Raw genomic sequence first — 23,817 nt, 5'->3', positions numbered from 1 at the left:
CAAACTATTATATCAACTTTTGGAACTGGCATGTAAATACAACCCACAAACAACAATACAAGATACTGTATTATAAATTCTAGGCTAGGCATGGTGGCTCATGCCTGTAATCCCAGCACTTTGGGAGGCCGAGGCGGCAGATGGCCTGAGCTCAGGAATTTGAGACCGGCCTGGCTAACATGCTGAAACCCTGTCTCTACTAAAATAGAAAAAATTAACTGAGTGTGGTGGCCTGCACCTGTAGTCCCAGCTACTTGGGAGGCTGAGGCAGGAGAATTGCTTGAGATCGTGCCACTGTACTCCAGCCTAGGCGACAGAGTGGGACTCCAACTCCAACTCCAAAAAAAAAAAGAAAAAAAAAAAAAATCTAATGAGTGATATAGACACCTATCACAGGAATCAGGAATTTTCACAGCAAGGCCTTAGCAAGGCCTAAGACTGATCACAGAGGCTTGTGTTGGCTACTAAAGGTTGGAGTTTAAGTAAGAAGGAAGGTTAGGGCATTCCAGGCATAGGAAGAGATGAGCAAAGGTTTGGAATAGGAATGAATTTGGTGCATGTAGAGGAAAGTAGAGGGAGTTTTGCATATGTGTGTGTGTGCACGTTTATGTGTGCTCATGCCTGCTCAGGTGCCCTCCACAGGGCTTTAATGAAAGGTTTAGGAATTTTGACTTTACGCTTTTTATATAAAGGAGTCATGATTGTTTTTGAACTTAATTCAATAGTGGTTTGTAAAGTGATTTGGAATAGAGAGATTAGATGTAAGTGGGCCATATAAAAAAATTATAAATAGTAGTAAACAACCCAGCTCTGTGATAATGAGGCCTAGACTTGGTAGAGGCAACTGTGACTGAAAAGAGAGCCATGCTGATTTTTGATAGAATGAAATTGTGATGGAATCAGCATGGAATAAATGCAATTGAAACTTTACTGTTTAAAAGCTGTTAGGTATAGTGTTGTCAAGTGGACTGGGCTGGTTGATAGCACAGTTCAGGTATAATGCATCCTGACTGATTTTCTCTCTACTTGTCCTATCAGTTGCTAAGAGAGGAGTGTTGAAATCTCCAACTATAATTAGGAATTTATCTGTTTCTTTGTTTAGTTCTGTTTTTGTTTCATGTATTTTGAAGCTGTTTTAAAGGTAAATCCATGTTTAGGATTATTACACCTTCTTTTTTTCTTTCTTTTTTTTTTTTTTTTTTGAGACGTAGTTTCGCTCTTGTTACCCAGGCTGGAGTGCAATGGCGCGATCTCGGCTCACCACAACCTCCGCCTCCTGGGTTCAGGCAATTCTCCTGCCTCAGCCTCCTGAGTAGCTGGGATTACAGGCATGCACCACCATGCCCAGCTAATTTTTTTGTATTTTTAATAGAGACGAGGTTTCACCATGTTGACCAGGATGGTCTCGATCTCTTGACCTTGTGATCCACCTGCCTCGGCCTCCCAAAGTGCTGGGATTATAGGCTTGAGCCACCGTGCCCGGCCTATTACACCTCCTTTATCACTATGCAGTGTGTCTCTTTGGACTTTCCTTGCTCTGAATTCCACTTTATCTGGTGTTAATATGACCAATCTTGCTTTCTTTTGATTCCTGTTAGCATGGTTTATATTTTTTTATGCCCAGCTATATCACTTTTACTGAGGTGTTTACATTGCAAGCATAAACCAGTTCTTATCATGCTCCATCTCAACAAACATATCGTTTCTAGACAGATTTAGATTCTACCAAGTTCTAGACGGCAATATGAAAGTGAAACTCAGAAGAGGAAGAGTTACATAGAAAAATAACTGCAGAATTTTGCTAACTTATATAAGCAATATCCTAAGAATACGTATAGAAAAAAAAAATTCTAAGAGTTAGACCAAGGAAGTACAAGAATAGTTCTAGGTCACATTCAGTTGTTGACATGAGTGCATTAAATGAAGCAGAGAGGCCAGAAATTCTTTATTATAATGTGTAGAAGTACGTCTAAAGGCTCAGAGAAAGGGGAAACTGGAGTGAGTTCATCAGAGGTGAACCACTCATTCTCCCTGAGATAGGACCCATAAGATACTGCATTCACCATAGCACTGAGAACCATGTCAGTGACAGAAACACCAAAGGTATCGATCCCAGAACACTTCCCAATAAACCTCCTGCATGCTAACCTTCATTTCAGAGTTTCCCTTCCAGGGAACCTGCAATGGCTAGAATAACTCAGTTTAAATTATTTGGTTGAACTGTTCAGAAGACTGCTGAGTTTTGGGGACTGACAGAATACCATCATGAGATTAACCAATAGTTGCCATCTCCCCCACCCAATGTAGTCTCATCAAAGAAGCAAATCAGTACCACCCCCAGCATCTGATAGGCAGCCATTGATTTAGTAAATAATTCCCTCCTCCCCACACCACTACCGTATCATGTGAACCTTTAACAAACTGCTATTCAAACCTGAATGAGTTTTGAACTCCAGACACTTAAATATATTACACTGTACAGAAAACAGTAAAAGTTAAAAAGTACATATGATGCGGGAGCTTTCACCACCATCTCTCAGCACTCAGATATCTGCAGAGCAAAGAACGTGAGCTTTGCTCTCAGGCTGACTGAGGCTCAAGCTTTGTTTCACTACATTCTCTGAGGCCCTGGGCAAGAAACCCAACAGGCAGAAAGGATCAGAAGCAGCTTGCTTTCACCTGGGGAATACTGTAGTCCACCTTCCTTCTTGCTTCAGGACCACAGCCACTGTACGATTCTGCTGTCCTGGAGTTTGTTTTTATTATCATGTCATAGAACATCATGCTGGTCCACTATATTGATGATTATAATCAGTGTGTGTGTGTATTTACTGCAGATATATTAGTAAGATAAAGGAGACAAGGCCAAGTGTTGTGGCTCACATATGTAATTCCAGCAGTTTGGGAGAGTGAGGCAGGTGAACTGCTTGAGGTCAGGAGTTTGAGACCAGCCTGGCCAACATGGAGAAACCCTATCTCTATGAAAAATATAAAAATTAGCCAGGCCTGGTGGTGTATGCCTGTAATCCCAGCTACTTGGGAGAGTGAGGCACAAGAATTGCTTGAGCCTGGGAGGTAGGGCTTGCACTGAGCTGAGATCATGCCACTGTAGTCCAGCCTGGGCCACAGACCGAGACTCTGTCTCAAAAAAAAAAAAAAAAAAAAAAAAAAAAAAAAATATATATATATATATATATATATATATATATATATATATATAAAGGAGGCAAGACCAAGTGTGGTGGCTCACACCTGTAATCCTAGCACTCTGGGAGGATGGCTTGAGGCAAGGAGTTCAAGACCAGTCTGGGCAACATGGCAAGACTTTATCCCTAACAGCAACAACAAAAGCAACAAAAAGCGTGGGAGACAGATCGCATGAGTTGTGTGGTGCTTGATACACCCTGAGAGGAAAAGACAAGTTGCTGCTTTTTATACTTCCTTCCACAAGAAAGGGATACATCTTCTTATGGCACACTTTGGATTTTGGAGGTAACATGTACCACGCGTAATTTGGACGTGCTTCTCCAGATATACAGAGAGACCTGAAAGTCAGCCAGAATGGGACCCAGGCTGAAGAGCCTGTTTAGATAGTCCAGGTGATGCAGACAGGGCTGAGATGTGGCTCGTAGGACCTGACAGAGCTAAAGGTGCTTGCTCTGTCTGTGGCAGATGAGGAAGCTGTATGACTGTGGACGCTCTGTTGGGGAACATCAGCAGATGCCGGCACAGTTTTGAAGCAAATGCAAGTACTCTTGGGCAAGTCAGTTTTCTTGAGAAACAGCTCATGGCTGGGGTATTGGCAGAAATTGAACTTTTGACCCCCAAACACCAAGTAACCATGAAACCTGGTTGTCTCTTATAACCGAGCGTTAGTCTTATCTCTACCATCAGTAAGTCGGAAGTGCCCCCATGAACTCTGTCATTAAGTGTAAGTACAGAGCTGGTCTTGGGATGCCTAAATGCACAAAGTGCATGAATAGCAGACTCGCAGCTCCCCTTTGCCTAGATGTGGGACTTCTTCACTGACTATAAAGAAAAAAATAGGAGAAGCATTTACAGATTGCCCTGAATCCAGATGGTGGACAGCTGTGGTACTATAGCTCCATTCAGATGTAGTCTTGAGGAACAGTGGAGAAGAAAAGCCTCTGAGCATAAAGATCTTTAAGTGCGATATATTTTCCCACTTTTGCTAACAGGAGAGATGGGCTGAGGCCTAATCACGGGCAGAGGTAAATATGTGGCTATGTGGCCAGGACTTGGAAAAAACAAGAGTTGATGAGAAGAAATATTAGGGAAAAGAATGTAGATGAAATTCTTAGGATGAGACTAATATGTCTGAATTTTTGGGTTATATGTGAACGTGTATCAAAAAACCTTTACTAGAGAGGAAGCTCTCACTTTATCGCCTGAACGTCATGTGGTTAGTCTCCTTTCCTGGCTGCTCGAATGCTTGCTTAATGGGCTCATAAGCAAGCTGGCTGTGGTGCCGAGGACAGCCTTATAAGCATGGATTGCCCCTCACCTGGATACTACTAAAAAATACCATAGAGTAGTCCCCCTTTATCCACAGGATTGTTCCAAGACCCTCAGGAGGTGCTCGAAACCATGGGTCGTACCAGACGCTACACATAACAATGTTTTTCCTGTACATACAAACCTAAGATAACGTTTAATTTATAAATGAGGCATAGTAAGAGATGAACAATAACTAGGAATAAAATAGAACAATTATAACAATACACCAGCATCACTACTTTTGCACTTTGTGGCCATTACAAAGGAAAGTACAGGTATTGATCGACTTACCACCTATGCAACTTATGGCCATTCGACTTGACGACCACAATCGCTAGCCACAGCGGCTCCGCGTCTGGCAGCGCAAACGTTGCCCAGCTGGGCGTACAACAGTGCGGACCAGCTTCTGGCAGCACTACCATCTCCGCGTGCACCATTTCAACTGTACATAGAGCCTACTCAACTTACGACCAAATCGTGTTACGACCGTTTCGCGGACCTGGCCGTGGTCGTAAGTCGAGCACTGCCTTGTAAGGGTTACCTGAACACAACAGTATTGCTTTAACGCTGCAACCGGTCTGATAACCCGGATGGCTGTTAAGTCACTATGAGGCAGCTTGTGCACATAGCGCTGATACACTAGACGAAGAGATCATTCACATCCCAGGCTGGACGAGGTGGAACAGTGCTAAATTCCATCATGTTGCTCAGAATGGCATACAATTTAAAATCTCTGAATGGTTTACTTCTGGAATTTTCCGTTTCATATTTTTGGACCACTGTTGATGGCAAGTAACTGAAATTATTAGAAAGCAAATCTGTGGATAAGGAGAAATAGCATGCATGCAGGTATACCTTGTTTTATTGGGCTTCACTTTATTGTGCTTTGCAGATGCTATGAATGGCACCAACAGACTTGCTTGATACAGGATTACCACAGAGCTTCAATTTTTATAAACATCATGTGCTTACTTGATGTCTCTGTGTCACATTTTGGTAATCCTCACATTTCGATGATTTTTTATTTTATTTTTCAGATGGAGTCTCACTCAGTTGCCCAGGCTGGAGTGCAGTGGCATGATCTTGGCTCACTGTATTCAGCACATCCTGGGTTCAAGTGGGTCTCCTGCCCCAGCCTCCTAAGTAGCTGGGACTACAGGCACGAGTCACCATGCCTAGCTAATTTTTTGTATTTTTAGTAGAGACAAGGTTTCACCCTATTAGCCAGGATGGTCTCCATCCGCTGACCTCATGATTCACCTGCCTCAGCCTCCCAAAGTGCTGGGATTACAGGTGTGAGCCACTGTGCCCGGCCTCAATTATTATTATTATTATTATTATTATTATTATTTTTAAACAGGGTCTTGTTCTGTCATCCAGGCTGGAGTATAGTGGCACAGTCACAGGTCACTGCAGCCTTGACCTTCTGGGTTCAAGTGATCCTCCCCCTCAGCCTTCTGAGTAGCTAGGACTACAGACGCATGCCATCATGCCTGATAGTATTTTTTAAAAATAATTGTTGTAGTGATGGGATCTCATGTTGCCAGGCGGGTCTTGAACGCCTGGTCTCAAGCTATCCTCTCACTCTGGCCTCCCAGCATGCCAGCCTTTTTCATCATTACTATATCTGTTAGACGATCTGTGGTCAGTGATCTCTGATGTTACTATGAGGGTGTCCGGGAGCTCATGAACTGCGCCCATATAAGACAGCGGACTTAATCAATGCTATGTATGCTCTGCCTGCTCACTGACCCCGATCCTCATCTCTCCTCTCAGCCTCTCTACTCCCTCAGACACAGCAATATTGAAATTAGGCCAGTCAATAACCTTAAAATAGCCTCTATGTGTTCAAGTAAAAGGAACAGGCACATGTCTCTCACTTGAAATCAAAAGCTAGAAATGATTAAACAGAGGGAGGAAGGCACATTGAAAGCTGAGACAGGCTGAACGCAAGGCCTCTTGCACCAACAGTTAGCCACATTGTGAATGCCAAGTGTTTGAAGGAAAATGAAAAGTGCTACTCTAGTGAACACACGAATGATAAGAAAGTAAAGCAGCCATATTACTGATACAGAGAAAGTTTGAATGGTCTGGACAGATTATCAAACCAGCTACAACATCCCTTAAACCAAAGCCTGATTTAGAGCAAGGCGCTAGCTCTCTTCAGTTCCAGGAAGGCTGAGAGAGGGGAAGAAGCTGCAGAAGAAAAGTCTGAAGCAAGGAGATGTTGGTTTATGACGCTTAAGGAAAGAAGCCATAACATGAAGGCGCAAGGCGAAGCAGCACGTGCTGACGGAGATGCTGCAGAAGTGACCCGGAAGATCCGGCTGAGATGACAGATGAAGGCGGCTACGCTACTCAACAGACTTTCAGCGTGGGTGAAGCAGCCTTCTATTGGAAGACAATGCCATCTAGGACTTTCTTTCTATTTTTTTTAGACAGAATTTTGCTCTTGTTGCCCAGGCTGGAGTGCAATGGTGAGACCTTGGCTCACCGCACCCTTCACCTCCTGGGTTCAAGCGATTCTTGTGCCTCAGCCTCCCAAGTGGCTGGAATTACAGGTGCCTGCCACCACACCTGGCTAATTTTGTATTTTTGGTGGAGATGGGGTTTTGCTATGTTGGTCAGGCTGGTCTCGAGCTCCTAACCTCAGGTGACCACCCACCTTGGCCTCCCAAAGTGCTGTGATTACAGGCATGAGCTACCACACCCAGCCTCATCTAGAACTTCCATAGCTAGAGAAGAGAAATCAGTACCTGGCTTCAGAACTTCAAAGCATAGGCTTTCTTGTTAGAGGCTTGATTCAGGCATGCATCCTTGCCGTCTTCCCTAAGGATTTTGCCCTTCAAAGCCTCAGGTTTTCTGATCCAATCTCTGTCTCTGCTAGGGCCCCGCACTTCTCCCCTCTCCCCTACATGCTGCCTTGTGATTCAGGTCACCAGGGATACGCAGATAACCCCAGGGAGGGTAGAGTCTCTTTAGATAACTCCAATAGGATCTAATGAACTTGCACTTTTTTGGAATGTCTGGCCTACAAATAATTCCCTTAGTTTCCCACCAGCGTGGTTGTGCCTTTAAAAGGTGTATGCATGTTAAATGTACTGTACAGGAAAGGTTTTCCTTGAACACTCAATCTGTCATATTGTAAGAAACTGAGGGCTATTTATATTTTTTAGTTTCTAGCCTGAATTGTAGCCTATAAAATTATGTTCTTTCACTTGTTAAAATTTTATATTTGGTTCACCACAAGATTATTGCCACTTACAGTGTTTCTCTAGACACTGGAAGAGAGTGTGTGTGCTCTGCAGGTACTGTGAGATGCGGCAGATTCTCCCCACTACCCACTCAATGTGCTTCTATTCCAAAGTGAATGAGAGATGGGAAGTTTGAATCTTCCCTTTCCATAGCTGGTCTTAGTTCTGCTGAGCCTTTCACATGTGAACATCTTACGCAATAAATATGATTGTAGCATTAACAGGGAAACAGCACCCATTTTTACTACCACATGGTTTAACATGGGGATCGAGTATTTCAAGTGGGCCAAAACAAAAGAAACGGTGATCTGTTCAAATGCTGCAGGAACTACTGGCTCTATTGGACTCACCGAGAGATGCTATTTCAGTTTCCAGCATGACACCTTTTATGGGAAATCAAAAGTAATTTTGTATGTGCTGACTTTGGGTCTTAATTCCTAGATAAGCTGAGACTCCATTTTATGTATCTCTTGACTTAGGTCAAGTTAATTAATAATTTTATTCACATTCCCCACTTGCTTATCTATTTTATGACTACTTGATCTACCAAATTCTGAGAAATATATATTAAAGCAGGCGTCCCCAAACGTTTTACACAGGGGGCCAGTTCACTGTCCCTCAGACCGTTGGAGGGCCGCCACATGCTGTGCTCCTCTCACTGACCACCAATGAAAGAGGTGCCCCTTCCTGAAGTGCGGCGGGGGGCCGGATAAATGGCCTCAGGGGGCCGCGTGCGGCCCGTGGGCTGTAGTTTGGGGACGCCTGGTATATAGAATATCTTCACTTAGATATCTCATTGTCCCCTCAAATGCAAAGTCAGAACTCTTATCTCAATACCTCACCCAAAGAAAAACCACCCCATGACCTATTGTGGTCAAAGAAAATACCATTATTTTAATCACCTGGTCTAGAAAACATGAAACTCTCTCGATTCCTTCTGTATTTGCCTCATGAGATCGATGTAATCTCCTGTCATTAGACTCTTTTCTCTTCTTTCCATTCTTACGGCCGCTCGGCCTTCCTTTGACCTTCTTCCTTGTTAACGCCACCCTTCTCCATCATCCATGCAGAGTTTATTTTTCTTCTGTGCCATTCTTTGTGCTATTCTCAGGCTGATTTCCCTAGAACTGTGCTTCCATCACACCACCTCCCTAGTGAAGACACTAACCAAAGTCTCGAGGACTTGGGCTGAAACTTTCTTAAACATTCGGAGCTGCCTTAAGTGCGTCTCCCTCCTTTGTTTTCTAACTTCCTCATTCAGGGCACTGTCTGCCTTCCTTTGCGCCGCCGCGAGCCATCAACAATATGCTAACGTTTTGCTAATGTTTAGCTCCATTCCGTTATTAGTGTGATTTCTCTCACTGAAAGCGTCTGTTCCAGTCTTCTGGCAATGTAAATTCTCCTGTTGTTCTGGGTTCTCCAGAAAGTTTTCTTTTACTGCTCAAAATAGTATGAATTGTTCCCATGTCTGAATTACCATTGTGCCTGTCAATAATGCAAATAATTATAAAAATATCTCCTGTATCTTGCTCGGATTTAACTTTTCTTGGCTTTTATGTGTATCCCTCCCCCTAGTCCTCCTTCTCCAGGCAGCTTAATTGTAAATACCTTGAAGGACGAGACTGTGCTTATATTTGGATCTTTCACGGCAGCTGAACACAGGAAAGTCCTCAGAATGTAATCGTAAACTGATTAATTTAATTAACACTTAGCATAAAATATTCTACCCACATAGAATGTTTCATGTGATTGCTATAAAATGAAAAAGCAAATATGTAAATAACAAGAATAACAATGACTGAATGCATAGTAGGCATCAAATAAATAAAAATTTCATTTCAAAGAAACAATGCTAAAACTGTTATAATAACACGTATATTCACCTATAGTTTGGATCCAGGATCTTCACACGAAATACATACATTCCAGAATGGCCCATGGGCCAAAATATGTGGTTCCTATTAGAACTGTTGATAATCTCGTATGGTTGATTTAAGTCTCCTGGTTTTCCAATGCCATAGGAAAAACAGTGTTTATAGTTCTGAACAAGAAACAAAGACACAAATCTTAAGGTCATTTTATGACTTTGATAAGCAAAATTATCGTCTCATTTATCTTGAAAAATTATTTAGAGATGCAATGGCTTTTCCCTTCTGTTTTACCCTTGCAGTGCTCTGTAGCATTTTAAGAGCTCTACTGGGTTAAAATTTAATAAAAAATGAAGCTTAGGGAAAGCAAATGTTGTATTTATAAACAATTAAATTAGAGTGTTGAGAATAGGTAAGCATATTGTTTTCCTAAATCAACAAAATACAAAATCCTCCAAAGATGCTTAACTGGGGATAGAAACAATTTTGATCATAAGGTACAGAAACAACAGTCAAGATGGTATACGCTTGGGTTTTTAATCTTCCCCTCGGATCTTCATTTATCCCCATTACTATTACTGTGTCTTCCTATGGGTCTCAAGACACAAAACATCTCTTGCTTGCCTTTTTGAAAACACAGACGAAACAAGCCTGTATTTTAAAAAGTTACTTTGTTAAAACAAATAAAATGAAAGAAAATTGTTACAACTTGCAGATATCTGATCCTATTATTACATGGCATTGCTTTTGGGTTCTTTTAGATCCTGTATGTTTTCACACCCTACTTAAAGGACTCTTCCTCCACCATTCCTGATCTCTGAAAGCTTCTCATCTGAAGGAAACAAGAAACCTTGTAAGGCAATTACTTTGGATGTATCTGAGCTTTTGTCTATCAACATCCTTCAAGGTTGCTATGGTTTGAATGCATCCCTCAAAGTACATGTGCTGGAAACTTGGTCCCCAAAGTTGAGATGGGAAGTGAGGTCTAATGGGTCCCATTAGGTGTCTGGATCACAGGGGCACTACCCTCATGAATGAGTTAATGCCGTTATCACGCAGTGGGTTCCTTATAAAAGGATGAGTTCAGTCCCTCTTGCTTGCCCTCTCACTCGCCCTCACCCTCTCTCCCTTTTTGCCTTCTGCCATCTGATGATGCAGCAGGAAGGCCCTCACCAGGTGCCAGCCCCTTGATCTTGGGACTTCCCACCATTCAGGATTATGAACCAATACATTTCTGTTGATTATAGATTACCCAGTCTCTGGAATTCCGTTATAGCAGCACAAAATGCACTAATATTTTTCTTTTTTCTACGTATCTTGAAGTATTTCTTTTTCATGAACAACTTCCCAGTCAATAGAGCTTTGCGATCAATCAGCTCTTGCATAGTCTCAAAGAGACTTCCTCATGGCAACTCCATGGACAAAAATGTTATCATGACTAGATGGTGATAATTACAAGTTCTAGAGGGAAGCTTATTGCTTAAGCTTATTACTGAGCCTGTATCTTCAGTCTGACACACAGTAGTCAAGATATATTTGTTGAATTGATGTGTTTTTTGTTTTGTTTTTGGGGAGGGGGTCCCACTCTGTCACCCAGGCTGGAGTTCAGTGGCATGATCATACCTCACTGAAGCTTCTGCCTCTTAGGCTCCAGCCATCTTCCTGCCTCAGCCTCCAACGAGGCTGGGACTAGAGGAATGTGCCTCCATGCCTGGCTCAGTTTCACTCTTGTTTCCAGGCAGAGTCGCTCTATCGCCAGGCTGGAGTACGGTGGTGCCATCCCAGCTCACTGCAGCTTCCACATTTTGGGATCAAGCGATTCTCCTGCCTCAGCCTCACAAGTAGCTGGGACTACAGGTGTGCACCACCATACCCAGCTAATTTTTGTATTGTTAGTAGAGATGGGATTTCATCATGTTGGCCAGGATGGTCTCGATCTTTTGACCTCATGATCTGCCTGCTTTGGCCTCCCAAAGAGCTGGGATTATAGGTGAGCCACCGTACCTGGGCTTTTTTTTTTTTTTTTTTTTTTTTTGAGATGGGGTCTCACTATGTTGCGCAGATTTATTTCAAACTCCTGGACTTAAGCAATCTCCCACCTCAGCCTCCGAAAGTGCTGGGATTGTAGGTATGAGCCATGACACCTAGCCTGAAATTTTTGCAAGCTGTTTTATTCAGATGTGTGGTATAATTCTGATTGTGCCTGCTGTTACTTTCCTGGATATCATGAAATGTGAGGATACAGACATATCCCACGTACTATTACTTCCATTCCAATAATCAGTTACAGTCATGTGCTGCATAGCAATGTTTTGGTCCCTGATAAAACACATATACAATAGTGGTCCCATAAGATTACAACAGAGCTGAAAAATTCCTGTTGCACTAATACTTACCATTTCTTTACATTATTTAGTATAGTAACATGCTGTACATATTTGCAGCCCAGGAGCAATAGGCTATATCCTATAGCCTAGTTATATAGTAGGCAATACCATCTACCTTTGTGGAAGTACACTCTATGATGTTTGCATAATGACAAAATAGCCTAACAAAGCATCTCTCAGAACATATTCCCATTGTTAAGTGATGCATGACTGTACTCTTCATTTATTCTAGGAGATGAAATGTCTGTAGCTAATTTAACAGTATAACTGTAATTAAAGGATTCCAGTATCACCTCTTCCTGAGAGCAATGTTTGTGGATATTTGTCTTTTTTTTTGGTCTGTCCTGAATCCATTATCATTTTTAATAGAACTCTGATTCCTCTTGGAAATCATGAGAGTGAGGGTAATTCCAAGTCCCCACCTTTTATTCCAAAAGCTGACAGGCACAGATTCTTTGGCCTCCTACCCCAGGACATAGCTGGGGTGGTGGTAGGGCAGCTCCACCAACTCGAGTTCTCTCCTAGGAATGTGAATGAATAGTGAGGAGGCAACAGTGAGAGCGGTGTTTACAGGTCGTTCAGCAGAGTGGCCGCGCCCCAGCCAGGTTGAGCGAGAATCGTTTGAGTAATAAAATTTTAGGCTAACATGCGTTGCAGATAAACATGTAACATGTTACATAACTGAGTCAGGAGTAACATGTGTAGGCCATCAAGATGAGGAGGAGTTTTACATGCATATATTACACAGTAAAAATGAAAATAAAAAATGATTTTCAAAATAAGAAAGTTTAGGAGGAGAAGGTGGCTTACCATTTATATTCTGGTAACCACAAGCAATGGCTGAGCCAAAAACACGGTCTGACTGAACGGAGCAGAAGGCCCACTTGCTGCTCAGCTGTGGGTACACCCTGCCTGGCTGCGTTGGCTATGGGTTCCTTCCTCACGTCAGTGGTACCGCGATGTGAAAGACCGAGGAAGTACATAGTAGTCAGGGACAGGGAACATGTATGTTCCAGCCCTGCTTTGACAGACTTCTGGGAAAAGTGTAGAAGATATTTGTATAAAAAGCAAAGGGTGAGATCACAAGACCAACAGAATTTTGCTGTGCATAGCATTGTACTGACCTGTATTGTCGAGGAATTTTCACAGAAGACAGGCTTGTCATATTTCCTCTGGCTTTAGTTAGCATCACTGTAAAGACTCTAAATGTTTTGTGTGCCCGTGTTGCCATGCTTGCCCTGTCTGGTGGCAGTCTTTCAGGGAAGGAAACTCCAAGAAAGCAGGGGAGGGGCTCAACAGCTTGACTCATGTGCAGGGGGGTGCCAGCTGCGAAAGCTCTAGGAACCCAGCGTGGATGGACAACGTGTGCCGAGCCGAGGAGGCTTTCACTGTGTGTTAGTTTGTTTTCTGTTGCTTATAAAAGAATACCTGAAACGGGAGTCATTCATGAGGAAAATGAATTCATTCCTTTCCCAGGAGGCTGCGAAGTCCAAGGTGGAAGGGTGGCATCTGGTGAGGGCCATCTTGCTGGTAGGGACTCTGCAGAGTCCCAAAGTGTCACAGGACATCGCAGGGCAAGGGGGCAGAGCATGACAGCTCGGGTCTCTCCTCCTGTTCTTATAGAGCTGCCAGTCCCACTCCCATGAAACCCATGAATCCATTATCCCATGAATCCATTAATCTGTGAATGGATTAATCCACTTTTCGGGGCTCTGCCTTCATGATCCAATCACCGTTGAAAGGCTCCCCCCTCAATGCTGCCGCATTGGAGATGGAATTTTAACATGAGTTTAATTGGGAAAGTATGTGGTATAGTCTAAATGTTCGGAAACTCTGTGTATATCATTACAACAAAGCATTGCTAGTAAGCACGTAATAGCCTTGTATCATTATACATCTTTGGATACAGACAGGCAGGACTGTTTATATGGTTTCCTATTTAGTTATTTCTTAATATGAATGATCGTATCTATTGAGTCTTGCTCTTTTTTTCTGTGTCACCGCCAGAAAGGTATCACTCACTGCTGACATTTCCTATTATATTATTAAATTCCCCTCCCTGCCATTACTGTCTTTTCCTCCTTCTTTTTTCATGTGAAAGTCCACTTGATCAAATCACCCAGTCTCTTAGGAAACAAATCTCCTGGCCAGGCATGGTGGCTCATACCTGTAAATCCCAGAACTTTGGGAGGCCAAAGTAGGTGGATCACCTGAGGTCAGGAGTTGGAGACCAGCCTGACCAACATGGTGAAACCCCGTCTCTACTAAATAATACAAAATTAGCTGGGTGAGGCAGCGGGTGCCTATAGTCCCAGCTACTTGGGATGCTGAGGCAGGAGAATCGCTTGAACCCCGGAGGCGGAGGTTGCAGTGAGCCGGGATCGCCCCACTGGACTCCAGCCTGGGCAACAATGAAACTCCATCACAAAACAAAAAGAAACAAAACAAAAAAACAACAACTCCCCTAGCCTCATGCATGATACTCAATTTTTAGCCAAGGACTTCTCAGTCTAGTATTTTCAGCCACATCAAGAAACTCAAATCCAATTCTCTATCATATGGATGTAGACAACCGCTCAGCATCCGTATTCTCCCTTTCCTTCTCAATCTCCAACCTTAACAGGAGAACCTGTGAAGATGCCACTTTAGCTTATGAGCTGTTCAGCTCTTTTCCCTAAGAATTTACAGTTCCCAGAGCTACTTCCCTGATTATTAAAAAATGTAGGTGTCATTCATTCTTGTAGAATCAGAAAGACTATGTAGCAATCAGTGTAGCTCCAAGAACTGGAAGGCTTTCTATTTCATTTCAGATGTATGTTTCAGGAATAAAGCTGCCCTGAGTGCCATGTTAAGACACAGTGTAATAATGACACCCTTCAGTAAGTGTAGCCTTATTCATGAAGGCACACCTAGTCTTTGTGGGTACCTGCTTTCTATTATATTCAGGCTTCAGACTGAATTCACCCTCTCAGTGGTGAGCTTTATGTTTCTCATGCAGTAGAATTGAACATTTAGGGCCTGGCATGGGCACTCCAGAGTCTTTCTAGACTGTATGCTACTATTTCAATTGTTCTTAAATGTAGTCCCCACATCAGCAGTATCAGTAGCATTGAGGTGCAACTTGTGATTTTAATGTTTTAATTTTTTTTTTTTTTGAGACAAGGTCTCACTGTGTCACCCCTGCTGGAATGCAAAGCTGCGATCATGACTCACTGCAACTTCAACCACCTGGGCTCAAGTGCTCCTCTCACCTCAGCCTCCCGAGTAGCTAGGACTCTAGGCATGCACTACCTTGCCCAGCTAATTTTTTTGTTTTGTAATTTTTGTAGAGATGGGTGTCTTATCATGTTGCCCAGGCTGGTCTTGAACTCTTGGGCTCAAGCAACCCATCCGCTTTGGCTTCCCAAAGTGCTGGGATTACAGACATGAACCACCATGCCTGGTCCCCTTATGATTTTTAAATACTAGAAAAGTACTCTTTATAATAGGTATATCATGTTTAATTAATTAATTTGGTCCACAAATATTTATTGAGCACCTACAATAGATTAGATGCAGAGAACAAAACAAAATTTCCTTTCCTCATGGAGCTTACCTTCTAGTAAGGGAGCTAGATAATAAACAAGATTTTAAAAGTAGGCCATGTAATGTGTCATATAGTTATAAATGCTAATGATATTAAATAATGTAGAGGAGGGAGGCTGGGCGAGGTGGCTCATGTCTGTAATCCCAGCACTTTGGGAGGCTGAGGCGGGTGAATCACTTGAGGTCAGGAGTTTGAAACCAGCCTGGCCAACATGGTGAAACCCCATCTCTACTAAAAACACAAAAATTAGCTGGAGGCGGTGGCACATCCCTGTAGTCCCAGCTACTTGGGAGGCTGAGGCAGGAGAATTGCTTGAACCTGGGAGGTGGAGGTTGCAGTGAGCTGAGATTGTGCCGCTGCACTCGGTCAAAAAAAAAAAAAAAAGAGGAAAAGAAAAGAAAGAAAATAGGGAGGGGAGGGATGGGCTTTCATGAACGTGATGGTTAAATTTTTCCATATGGTGCCAGGGAAATCCTCATTGATGACCTGATGTTTCAGTAAAAACCGGAAGAAGTCAGGGAGCTAGGTAGTCTTTACAAACACTCACTCTTGATGTTTTTACATGTTTAACAGACATTTAGTTATCTCAAAACACATATTTACAGCAGTGAAAATTAAAATAGAATCAACAAAAGATCAAACAGAAATTAAGATGAAGCATTTAAAAACTGCTATGATACAATTCAATATAAAAATAGGATTTGATTTACCAAAACAAATTGAAATCCTAAGTATTTCTATCAAGTTTTTGTTAATAGCAAAGTGCCAGATTAGTTATTCAAAACCAACAATTTGCAAGGTAATGTTTCTCTTACCTCAGGTCCCCAGACTTCTTCTAACGGGAGGTGCTCGTTAAGTTTAATCATTGAGTCCCATGTCTGTGCTGTATGTAAACAACCACTCTGTGGAAATATTGCATATATATGTGGGTAGGTAGAAGTTTTCATATCAACTTATTTCTAAATATTTAATGTTTTATGCTATTGAACATTTTGTATTTTTAAAACTTTTGTTATTTAAATGTTTGCCGATATGCAGAGGAAAGATTGACAATTGGTTTTTGTATGTTGATCTTGTGTCTAGAGAATTGGTTTTGAGACAGTCTCACTCTGTTGCACAGGCTGCAACGCTGTGATGATCACAGCTCACTGCAGCCTCGAGCTCCTGGGCTCAAGTGATCCTCCTGCCTCAGCCTCTTGAGTACCCAGGACTACAGACATGCGCCAGTATGCTTGACTCATTTTTATTTTTTATAGAGATGGAGACTTGCCATGTTGCCAAGGCTAGCCTTGAACTCCTGGCCTCAAGCCATCTTCCTGCCTCAGCCTCCCAAAGTGTTGGGATTACAGGCATGAGCCACCATGCCTGGCTGAGAAAATTTCTTAAACTCACTTAGTAATTTGAATTGTTTCATGTGAATAGTTGTGTCATCTGTCAATAGGACAGTTTCATGTTTTTCTTTCCCATCCTTATACCTGTTTTTATTATTTTTTTCTTTATTACGCAGATCTTCAGGAATCACGTTGCCTAGAAGTGGTGATAACACCTGAGTTCAGGAGTTTGAGACCAGCCTGGCCAACACAGTGAAAACAGTCTCTACTAAAAATAGAAAAATTATCTGGGTGTGGTGGCATGCACCTGTAATCCCAGCTACTTGGGAGGCTGAGGCAGGAGAATCACATGAACCTGGGATGCAGAGGTTGCAGTGAGCTGAGATCATGCCACTGCACTCCAGCCTGGGCAATAGGCGAGACTCCATCTCAAAAAAAAAAAAAAAAAAGAAAGAAGTGGTGATAACAGCCACCCTTGTTTTGTTCCTGATTTCAAAGTGAAAGTATTCAAATATTTACCATTAAATATAATATTTGCTATAATTTTTTGTATCTATATTTCATTAGGTGAAAGACGTTTCTATCTATTGATAATTTTCCAAGATTTATTTATTTATTTATTTATTTGTTCAGAGATGGAGTCTTGCTCTGTCGCCCAGGCTGGAGTGCAGTGGCATGATCTCGGCTCACTGCAACCTCCACCTCCTGGGTTCAAGCGATTCTTCTGCCTCAGCCTCCCGAGTAGCTGAGACTTCAGCGGTGTGCTACCACACCCAGCTAAGTTTTGTATTTTTAGTAGAGACGGGGTTTCACCATGTTGACCAGGCTGGTCTCGGAGTCACCTCAAGTGATTGCCTGCCTTGGCCTCCCAAAGTGCTGTAATTTTTTTTCTGGAAGTGATCAGCTCCAGGATAGGAATTGAGCAACAGATACAGGCATGGATAAAGCAGAAAGATGGGTGTTTAAAGTTGCCCTAACAGCAAGCAGAAACAAATACTGGGGAAAATGAAATACAGATAGAACTAGAGAAATAGATATTGGCAAGATGGTGGTGGAGAATTGCTCAAGCTGGATAGGAAGCAAAGGGAGGAAATACGAGAGTGAGTGAGAAGGAGAAAGCAGAAGGTTCAGTACCGCAGACGTCCAGGTTGTATGCGAGAAAGTAGGAAGCTGGAGTAGTGTGAATAACCGTGAGAGAGCTACAGAATTGGGGGTTGAGGTCAGAGGATGAACTGCTTGAACTGAAATACAATTTTTTTTTTTTTTTGAGACAGGATCTCGCCCTGTCACCCAGGATGGAGTGACATGATCACAGCTCATTGCAGCCTCAGCCTCCTGAGTAGCTGGGACTACAGGTGTGTATCACCATGCCTGGCTAATTAAAACGTGTGTGTGTGGAGATGAGGTTCCACTGTGTTGCCCAGGCTGGTCTAGAACTCCTAGGCTCAAGCGATCCTCCCACTTCAGCCTCCCAAAGTGCTGAGATTATAGGTGTAAGCCACCACCCCAAGTCCTTAAATGCAGTTTTAATGAGGGCAGCTATATTGGTCAAGATAGTCTCTATGTGCTGCAATAATAAATCCCAACTCTCAGGGGATTTACAGAATCCAAGTTTAATTCTTGATCACATATAGTCCAATGCAGATGCCCCTGGTTAGATGGTTCTGATGGTGCCTCTCCTCAAAGCGGTAAATTAGGAACCAAAGCTTTTGATGTCTAGTGGCTCCTCGCACTCCAGCTCTCGTCAGCTCCAGCCTTACTTGTTGCCATAATACACTGATGAGAGGTACGATGGAAAGTGGGAAGGTTCCCGTGAGTCCTTCTTAAGCATTTCATCTGGAAGCGACACATATGACTTCTGCTCACATTCCAGCCATGAGACCCAGTCATATGGCCCCTCCTGTGCTTTATCTTTCTGCTAAAAGAAAGATAGCAAGCCCCATCTTCTGTTTTCTCCATGCCTGTATCAGAGTTGCTCAATTCCTATCTTGGAGCTGATCACTTCCAGAAAAAAAGTTACAGCACTTTGGCAGGCTGAGGGAGGCAATCACTTGAGGTCTGCTCTGAGATGCAGATGGGTCTGGGAAATGTAGTCCCTGTTTAGAAAGCTCCCCAGCAATGACCCCATGGGATGGATGGCAGAATTCAGGAGTCAGCTATGATTGTTTTCAGGGCAGTAAGAAAAGATCCAGTTCTGAGTATAAGATATCAGTAAGTAGGGATGGCATAGATGTCAACTGAATGGCAGGAGGCTCAAATAAATGGAGTTTTACTTAGAGCGAAGAGATAATGACTTGGAAATAATACCAGATCTCTTGGTGGCCTTTTGGCTAAGACCAAGTGTAGGAATGATACTATGGCTGAGGGAGAACATCAACCCCAAATCTCACCCTTAAATATATGGGGTGAGAGAAAGAGTATTCTTGGTGTGATAGAACGGTAAGGAAGAGATTATCCTCTGAGGCACTTTTACTGAAGAAGGATCTAGAGCATTTAACTTTGAAGTATAATGGAAAGGTCTGTGAAGGAAGAGCGTGACGGGGGTCAGGGCCAAGGGGGAAGATGGATAGAACAGTACAGGCGTGAGACTGTGCAGAGGGAGCAGACCAGGAGAACTGACACACTGGGTGCTGAACAAGCACAGGTGGAATGTGGGGTGGGATGGATGTATTTGGTTACATAATTGAAAGACAATTGCTGGGTGCCGCGGCTCACACCTGTAATCCCAGCACTGTGGGAGGCTGAGGTGGGTGGATCACTTGAGGTCAAGAGTTCAAGACCAGCCTGGTCAACATGGTGAAACCTCGTCTCTACTAAAAATACAAAAATTAGCCAGGTGTGGTGGTGCATGCCTGTAATTTCAGCTACTTGGGAGGCTGAGGCAGGAGAATCACTTGAACACAGGAGGCAGAGGTTGCAGTGAGCCAAGATCACACCACTGCACTCCAGCCTGGGCAACAGAGCAAGACTTAAGAGAGAGAGAGAGAGAGAGAATTCTTGCAGTACTCTGAGGGTGGCACGTGGAACCCAGTTCTCTTGGCTGCCATCTAGGTGAGTTATACTTCTGGATAATTAAGGTGTCTGGTATATAAGAACATTACTTTGGAAAGAACCATCCCTATTTTTTTTTTTTTTGAGAGTGAAATCTGTGGGGGATATTAGAAATCAGTGCTGGGAACTTCTAGAGAGACTCCATCATGACGGGAGGTCCTCAGGGCAGAAAGGCCCGCACAGGGAGGGGACATGTGTGGATTGGGAGTGGTAAGGCCACTCTGTGGCCCACAGAGTGAAAGGATAGAATAAGAGAGATTCAAGGAGGCCAAGAGCAGCCAGTCAGGGTGGGCGGAATAAAATCAGGAGGGTGTAGGGACACTGAAGCCAAAGTCGGGGGGTGGGGGGGCGTCGAATGATGCAGGCAAGTCAAGCGAGATGAAGCCTGGAGTGTCCGTTTGACTCAGTACAAAAGTGACATATGTCCCTAAAGCCAAAGTAAACCCATAAATAATCAAACCCTGAATACAGTGTGGAGAGAAAAGAAGACTCACAGAGTTGCATCATCCTACTATAAATGTTATTTTATTTTTTCTGACCCCTTTATGTCTGTCTTATGTGACAACATCTTCTTTTTTTCATAAGTGGATTTTAGTAGCCATAGAATTTAATTTAGAGGTGATTTTTTTTCTACCCACCGCTGCCTTTTTCTATGTTCCTTAGATTGCTTATATATAAATTTAAAACAGAAAGACATTGTCTAGTTGCATGCTAAATTCTGGTTAAATCCAAAAATGCCATACCTGCGCCATTGTATTATTAAAGGTATAGTCACCTCTGCCGTGTATTTCCCACACTATGAAATTTGCTTCAACGTCTTTAACATAGCCGTTATCATCAAATCTGAAAGAAACAGCAAACAGAAAGATACCAGTTTAATATGAAATCGAGTGGTTAAGAGTTCCAGCTTCCGAGTCAGATGCGCTTAGCTTTAAGTGCTGGCTTTGTCACTTTATAGCTTTGTGGCTCTGGGGGAGTTACTTAAACTCTTAATTCAGTGCCTTAGACCGCTCAGCCATGCTACCTACTGGCTAAAACTCTTGACGTCTCGATTTTTTTTTCTGTAAAATAATAACAGTACCTACTGTATATGTGTCTTTTGACAGCTGGATGAAATACACAGATGTTATTTCATTCAGCTCTCAAAATAAAACCTGATAGTAATGAAGGAGAAATGTTTTACTTTTTGACCAGTTGGAACTCTGAGTTCTCTTCCTTGGACAGGGGCCATCTGTTGATCAGGTGAAGGTAGCTTAGGCACTGCTGTCATGGGTGTTAGCGGGGAGAAAGACAGAAGGATGAGATGGATAGAGCAAGGGCAGAGCAGGATGCCCTGGTGTCCTCTAGCTCATATATTCAGTGGCTGCTTATTGTGTACTAGATATACTAGAGAATGAAACCACAGAATGACTGTGATGGCAATGGAGAAGCTGCAGAGGCCCCTGGGAGGAGGAACCAGCTGGAAGGTGTGGCTGAGTGTGGAAGCATCAGAGGCGTCGGTAAGCTGAGGCAGGGCTGAGGCGGCTGCAGCCTGTGAGCTCCCTGGATCTACAGTCATGCCTCGCCCATGCTCAGAGGATGGATGACGACTTCTACCAACAGCAGGCACCAGCAAGGGGAGTCCGAGATGGACTGGGTGCCCCTGCCTTGACGCTGAGCCTGAGACACAGCCCCAGTGGGCTCCTTTACCTCAAACTGCGTTTTCAAAGGGGCTGTGGTGTTTCATATTAATATATTTTTTTCCTGCGACCGTGGGAACACAGAGGCTTGAGATCAGAGCTCAAAGTTCAGTTAGTGATGAAGTCGTGCCTTTGTATACCAGAACTTGCGGCTGTAAAAACGGTTACATGTTTTCCTTCTCTGTCAGTTACTCACGTATTTATGAATGAAATTGGGTAGAATTTCACTTAGGACCTTAGCGTCAGGCACCTGCTTGGAGGCCGCTGGCTCTGGGCCCGTCGCCCCACCTTCTGATAAAGCTTGCTTCACTCACAGCTCTGTCTCTGTGCACAGAAAATAGCAGCTCCTCGACAGCGGCCCCTAGTCACTGCCCACATCTCTGCTTCTGTCGCAGTTGTATCTGGCCTTGCAGGGCTGCTACAATGTGCTACCATCCAACCCTTGTTATTAAAAGCATTTATAGGCCGGGCGCGGTGGCGCAAGCCTGTAATCCCAGCACTTTGGGAGGCCGAGGCGGGTGGATCACGAGGTCAAGAGATCGAGACCATCCTGGTCAACATGGTGAAACCCGTCTCTACTAAAAATACAAAAAAAAAAAAAAAAAATTGACTGGGCATTGTGGCGCGTGCCTGTAATCCCAGCTACTGAGGAGGCTGAGGCAGGAGAATTGCCTGAACCCAGGAGGCGGAGGTTGCGGTGAGCTGAGACCGTGCCATTGCACTCCAGCCTGGGTAACAAGAGGGAAACTCCGTCTCAAAAAAAAAAAAAAAAAAAAAAGCATTTATTGTCCCATTCTCACAAACTGGGACAAACATTTTAAATGTCAGGAAGTGGTACCTGAGAGGTTATTTTCTGCGCATCCTATTTAGTTTTGAGAAATTGTAAGGAAATGAACTCACAAGGTTAGTTCTCAAACAGGTGTGACTAGCTAGGGATTGGAGAGTGGGTGTTTGGCTTCTTTTCTGACGGGAGGGAGGCCACAGGGAATTGTAAAACTCGAATGAGAGCTCTGGGACCCTTTCGCTACAGACCGATGCACACGTGTGTAGGCATACATGCGTTTTTGTATAGTTTCAGAGATTTGGGTCAGGCTTTAGCAAAGCTCTAATTCCAGCAGCTTTGGAAAGAGCAGGGTGTTTACATCTTCCAAAAGTCATCAGACTCTCAAATTATTATTATTTATATGTATTTTAGAGGTGGGGTCTTGCCCTGTTGCTGAAGCTGGAGTGCAGTGGCACAATCATAGCTCACTATAACCTCTAACTCTTGGGCTCAAGGGGTCCTCCTAACTTTAGGACTACAGGTGTGCGCCACCACACCCAGGACATTTTACGGTTTTTTGTAGAGATGGGAAGTCTCACCATGTTGCCGAGGCTCATCTTGAACTTCTGACCTCAAACCATCCTCCCGCCTCCGCTTCCCAAAGCACTGAGATTACAGGTGTGAGCGACCATGCCTGGCCATATTCTTAAATTATGAAGAACTAGTTGCAAGCCGTATGTTTTATTTAAAAAAAATCTTAATTGAACTGAGCAGGCATCTTTTGCAAGCGCCATGTGCTACAGTGCCATCTAGTGGCAATAAGTATAAATTACATGACCTGTAATTTCTGGGTTTGTAAAGATCTTTATAATGTTTTATTTATACCATTGAAAATATTTGAAACAATACTTATCTATGTAAGCATGACTTATTTTCATCAATTTTTTTCAATGTCGGGTATAATACTAATGAAGCCTAAGAAATGCAGAAATGTTTCTAGTTGGCAACTCTTCCCTGCAATTTGTAACTTTCCCATGATGGCAGCTCCATTTTGGGAAGTGGGAAAGAGACCTCTCTGTGGACCTGCAAACCTGTTAGACAAATCCTTGTGGCTATCCTGTTGTATTAGCCATGACTTTAATTTTCTGTATTCTGATGCCATAACTTCCTGGGCCTTGACCCTGGGGGGTCTGTGGAAGGTTTGCCTACGAATTCACGTAGGTTACAACTTTCCTTGTGGCTGACCTGGGCATTAAGCAGAGTTTCTAGTCTCTCTCTCTGTCTCTCTCTCTCTTTTTTTTTTTTTGGATTAGGTAGCTCTTAATATATCCTGAATTTATCAAAGAGCCTCTTGGCCTCACAAAGCTTTAAAACCTGGCT

The 23,817-nt window shown here is 43.2% G+C and overlaps 1 protein-coding gene across 19 annotated transcripts in view; it reads right to left on the bottom strand.

The window, feature by feature from the left end:
- Positions 1 to 23,817, bottom strand: part of CATSPERE (catsper channel auxiliary subunit epsilon) — a 170,779-nt gene that overhangs the window by 5,162 nt on the left and 141,800 nt on the right. For 10 of the 19 annotated variants that reach the window (XM_074385437.1, XM_074385429.1, XM_074385427.1 and 7 more), the window contains 3 exons: positions 20,739 to 20,838; positions 16,429 to 16,515; positions 9,656 to 9,813 (listed from right to left, as the gene is read on the bottom strand). In XM_074385437.1, coding sequence (XP_074241538.1) covers positions 9,656 to 9,813; positions 16,429 to 16,515; positions 20,739 to 20,838 — 345 coding nt within the window. Of the gene's footprint in view, positions 1 to 9,655; positions 16,516 to 20,738; positions 20,839 to 23,817 lie in introns of those variants that run through there. The other 9 variants (XR_012513619.1, XM_074385434.1, XR_012513616.1 and 6 more) reach the window with 9 other exon arrangements.

The sequence above is a fragment of the Saimiri boliviensis genome, chromosome 14, assembly GCF_048565385.1.
Source record: "Saimiri boliviensis isolate mSaiBol1 chromosome 14, mSaiBol1.pri, whole genome shotgun sequence".
NCBI classification, from domain to species: domain Eukaryota; kingdom Metazoa; phylum Chordata; class Mammalia; order Primates; family Cebidae; genus Saimiri; species Saimiri boliviensis.
Note: the sequence above shows the minus strand (reverse complement) of the source record. Positions and strands in the feature narration are given on the sequence as shown.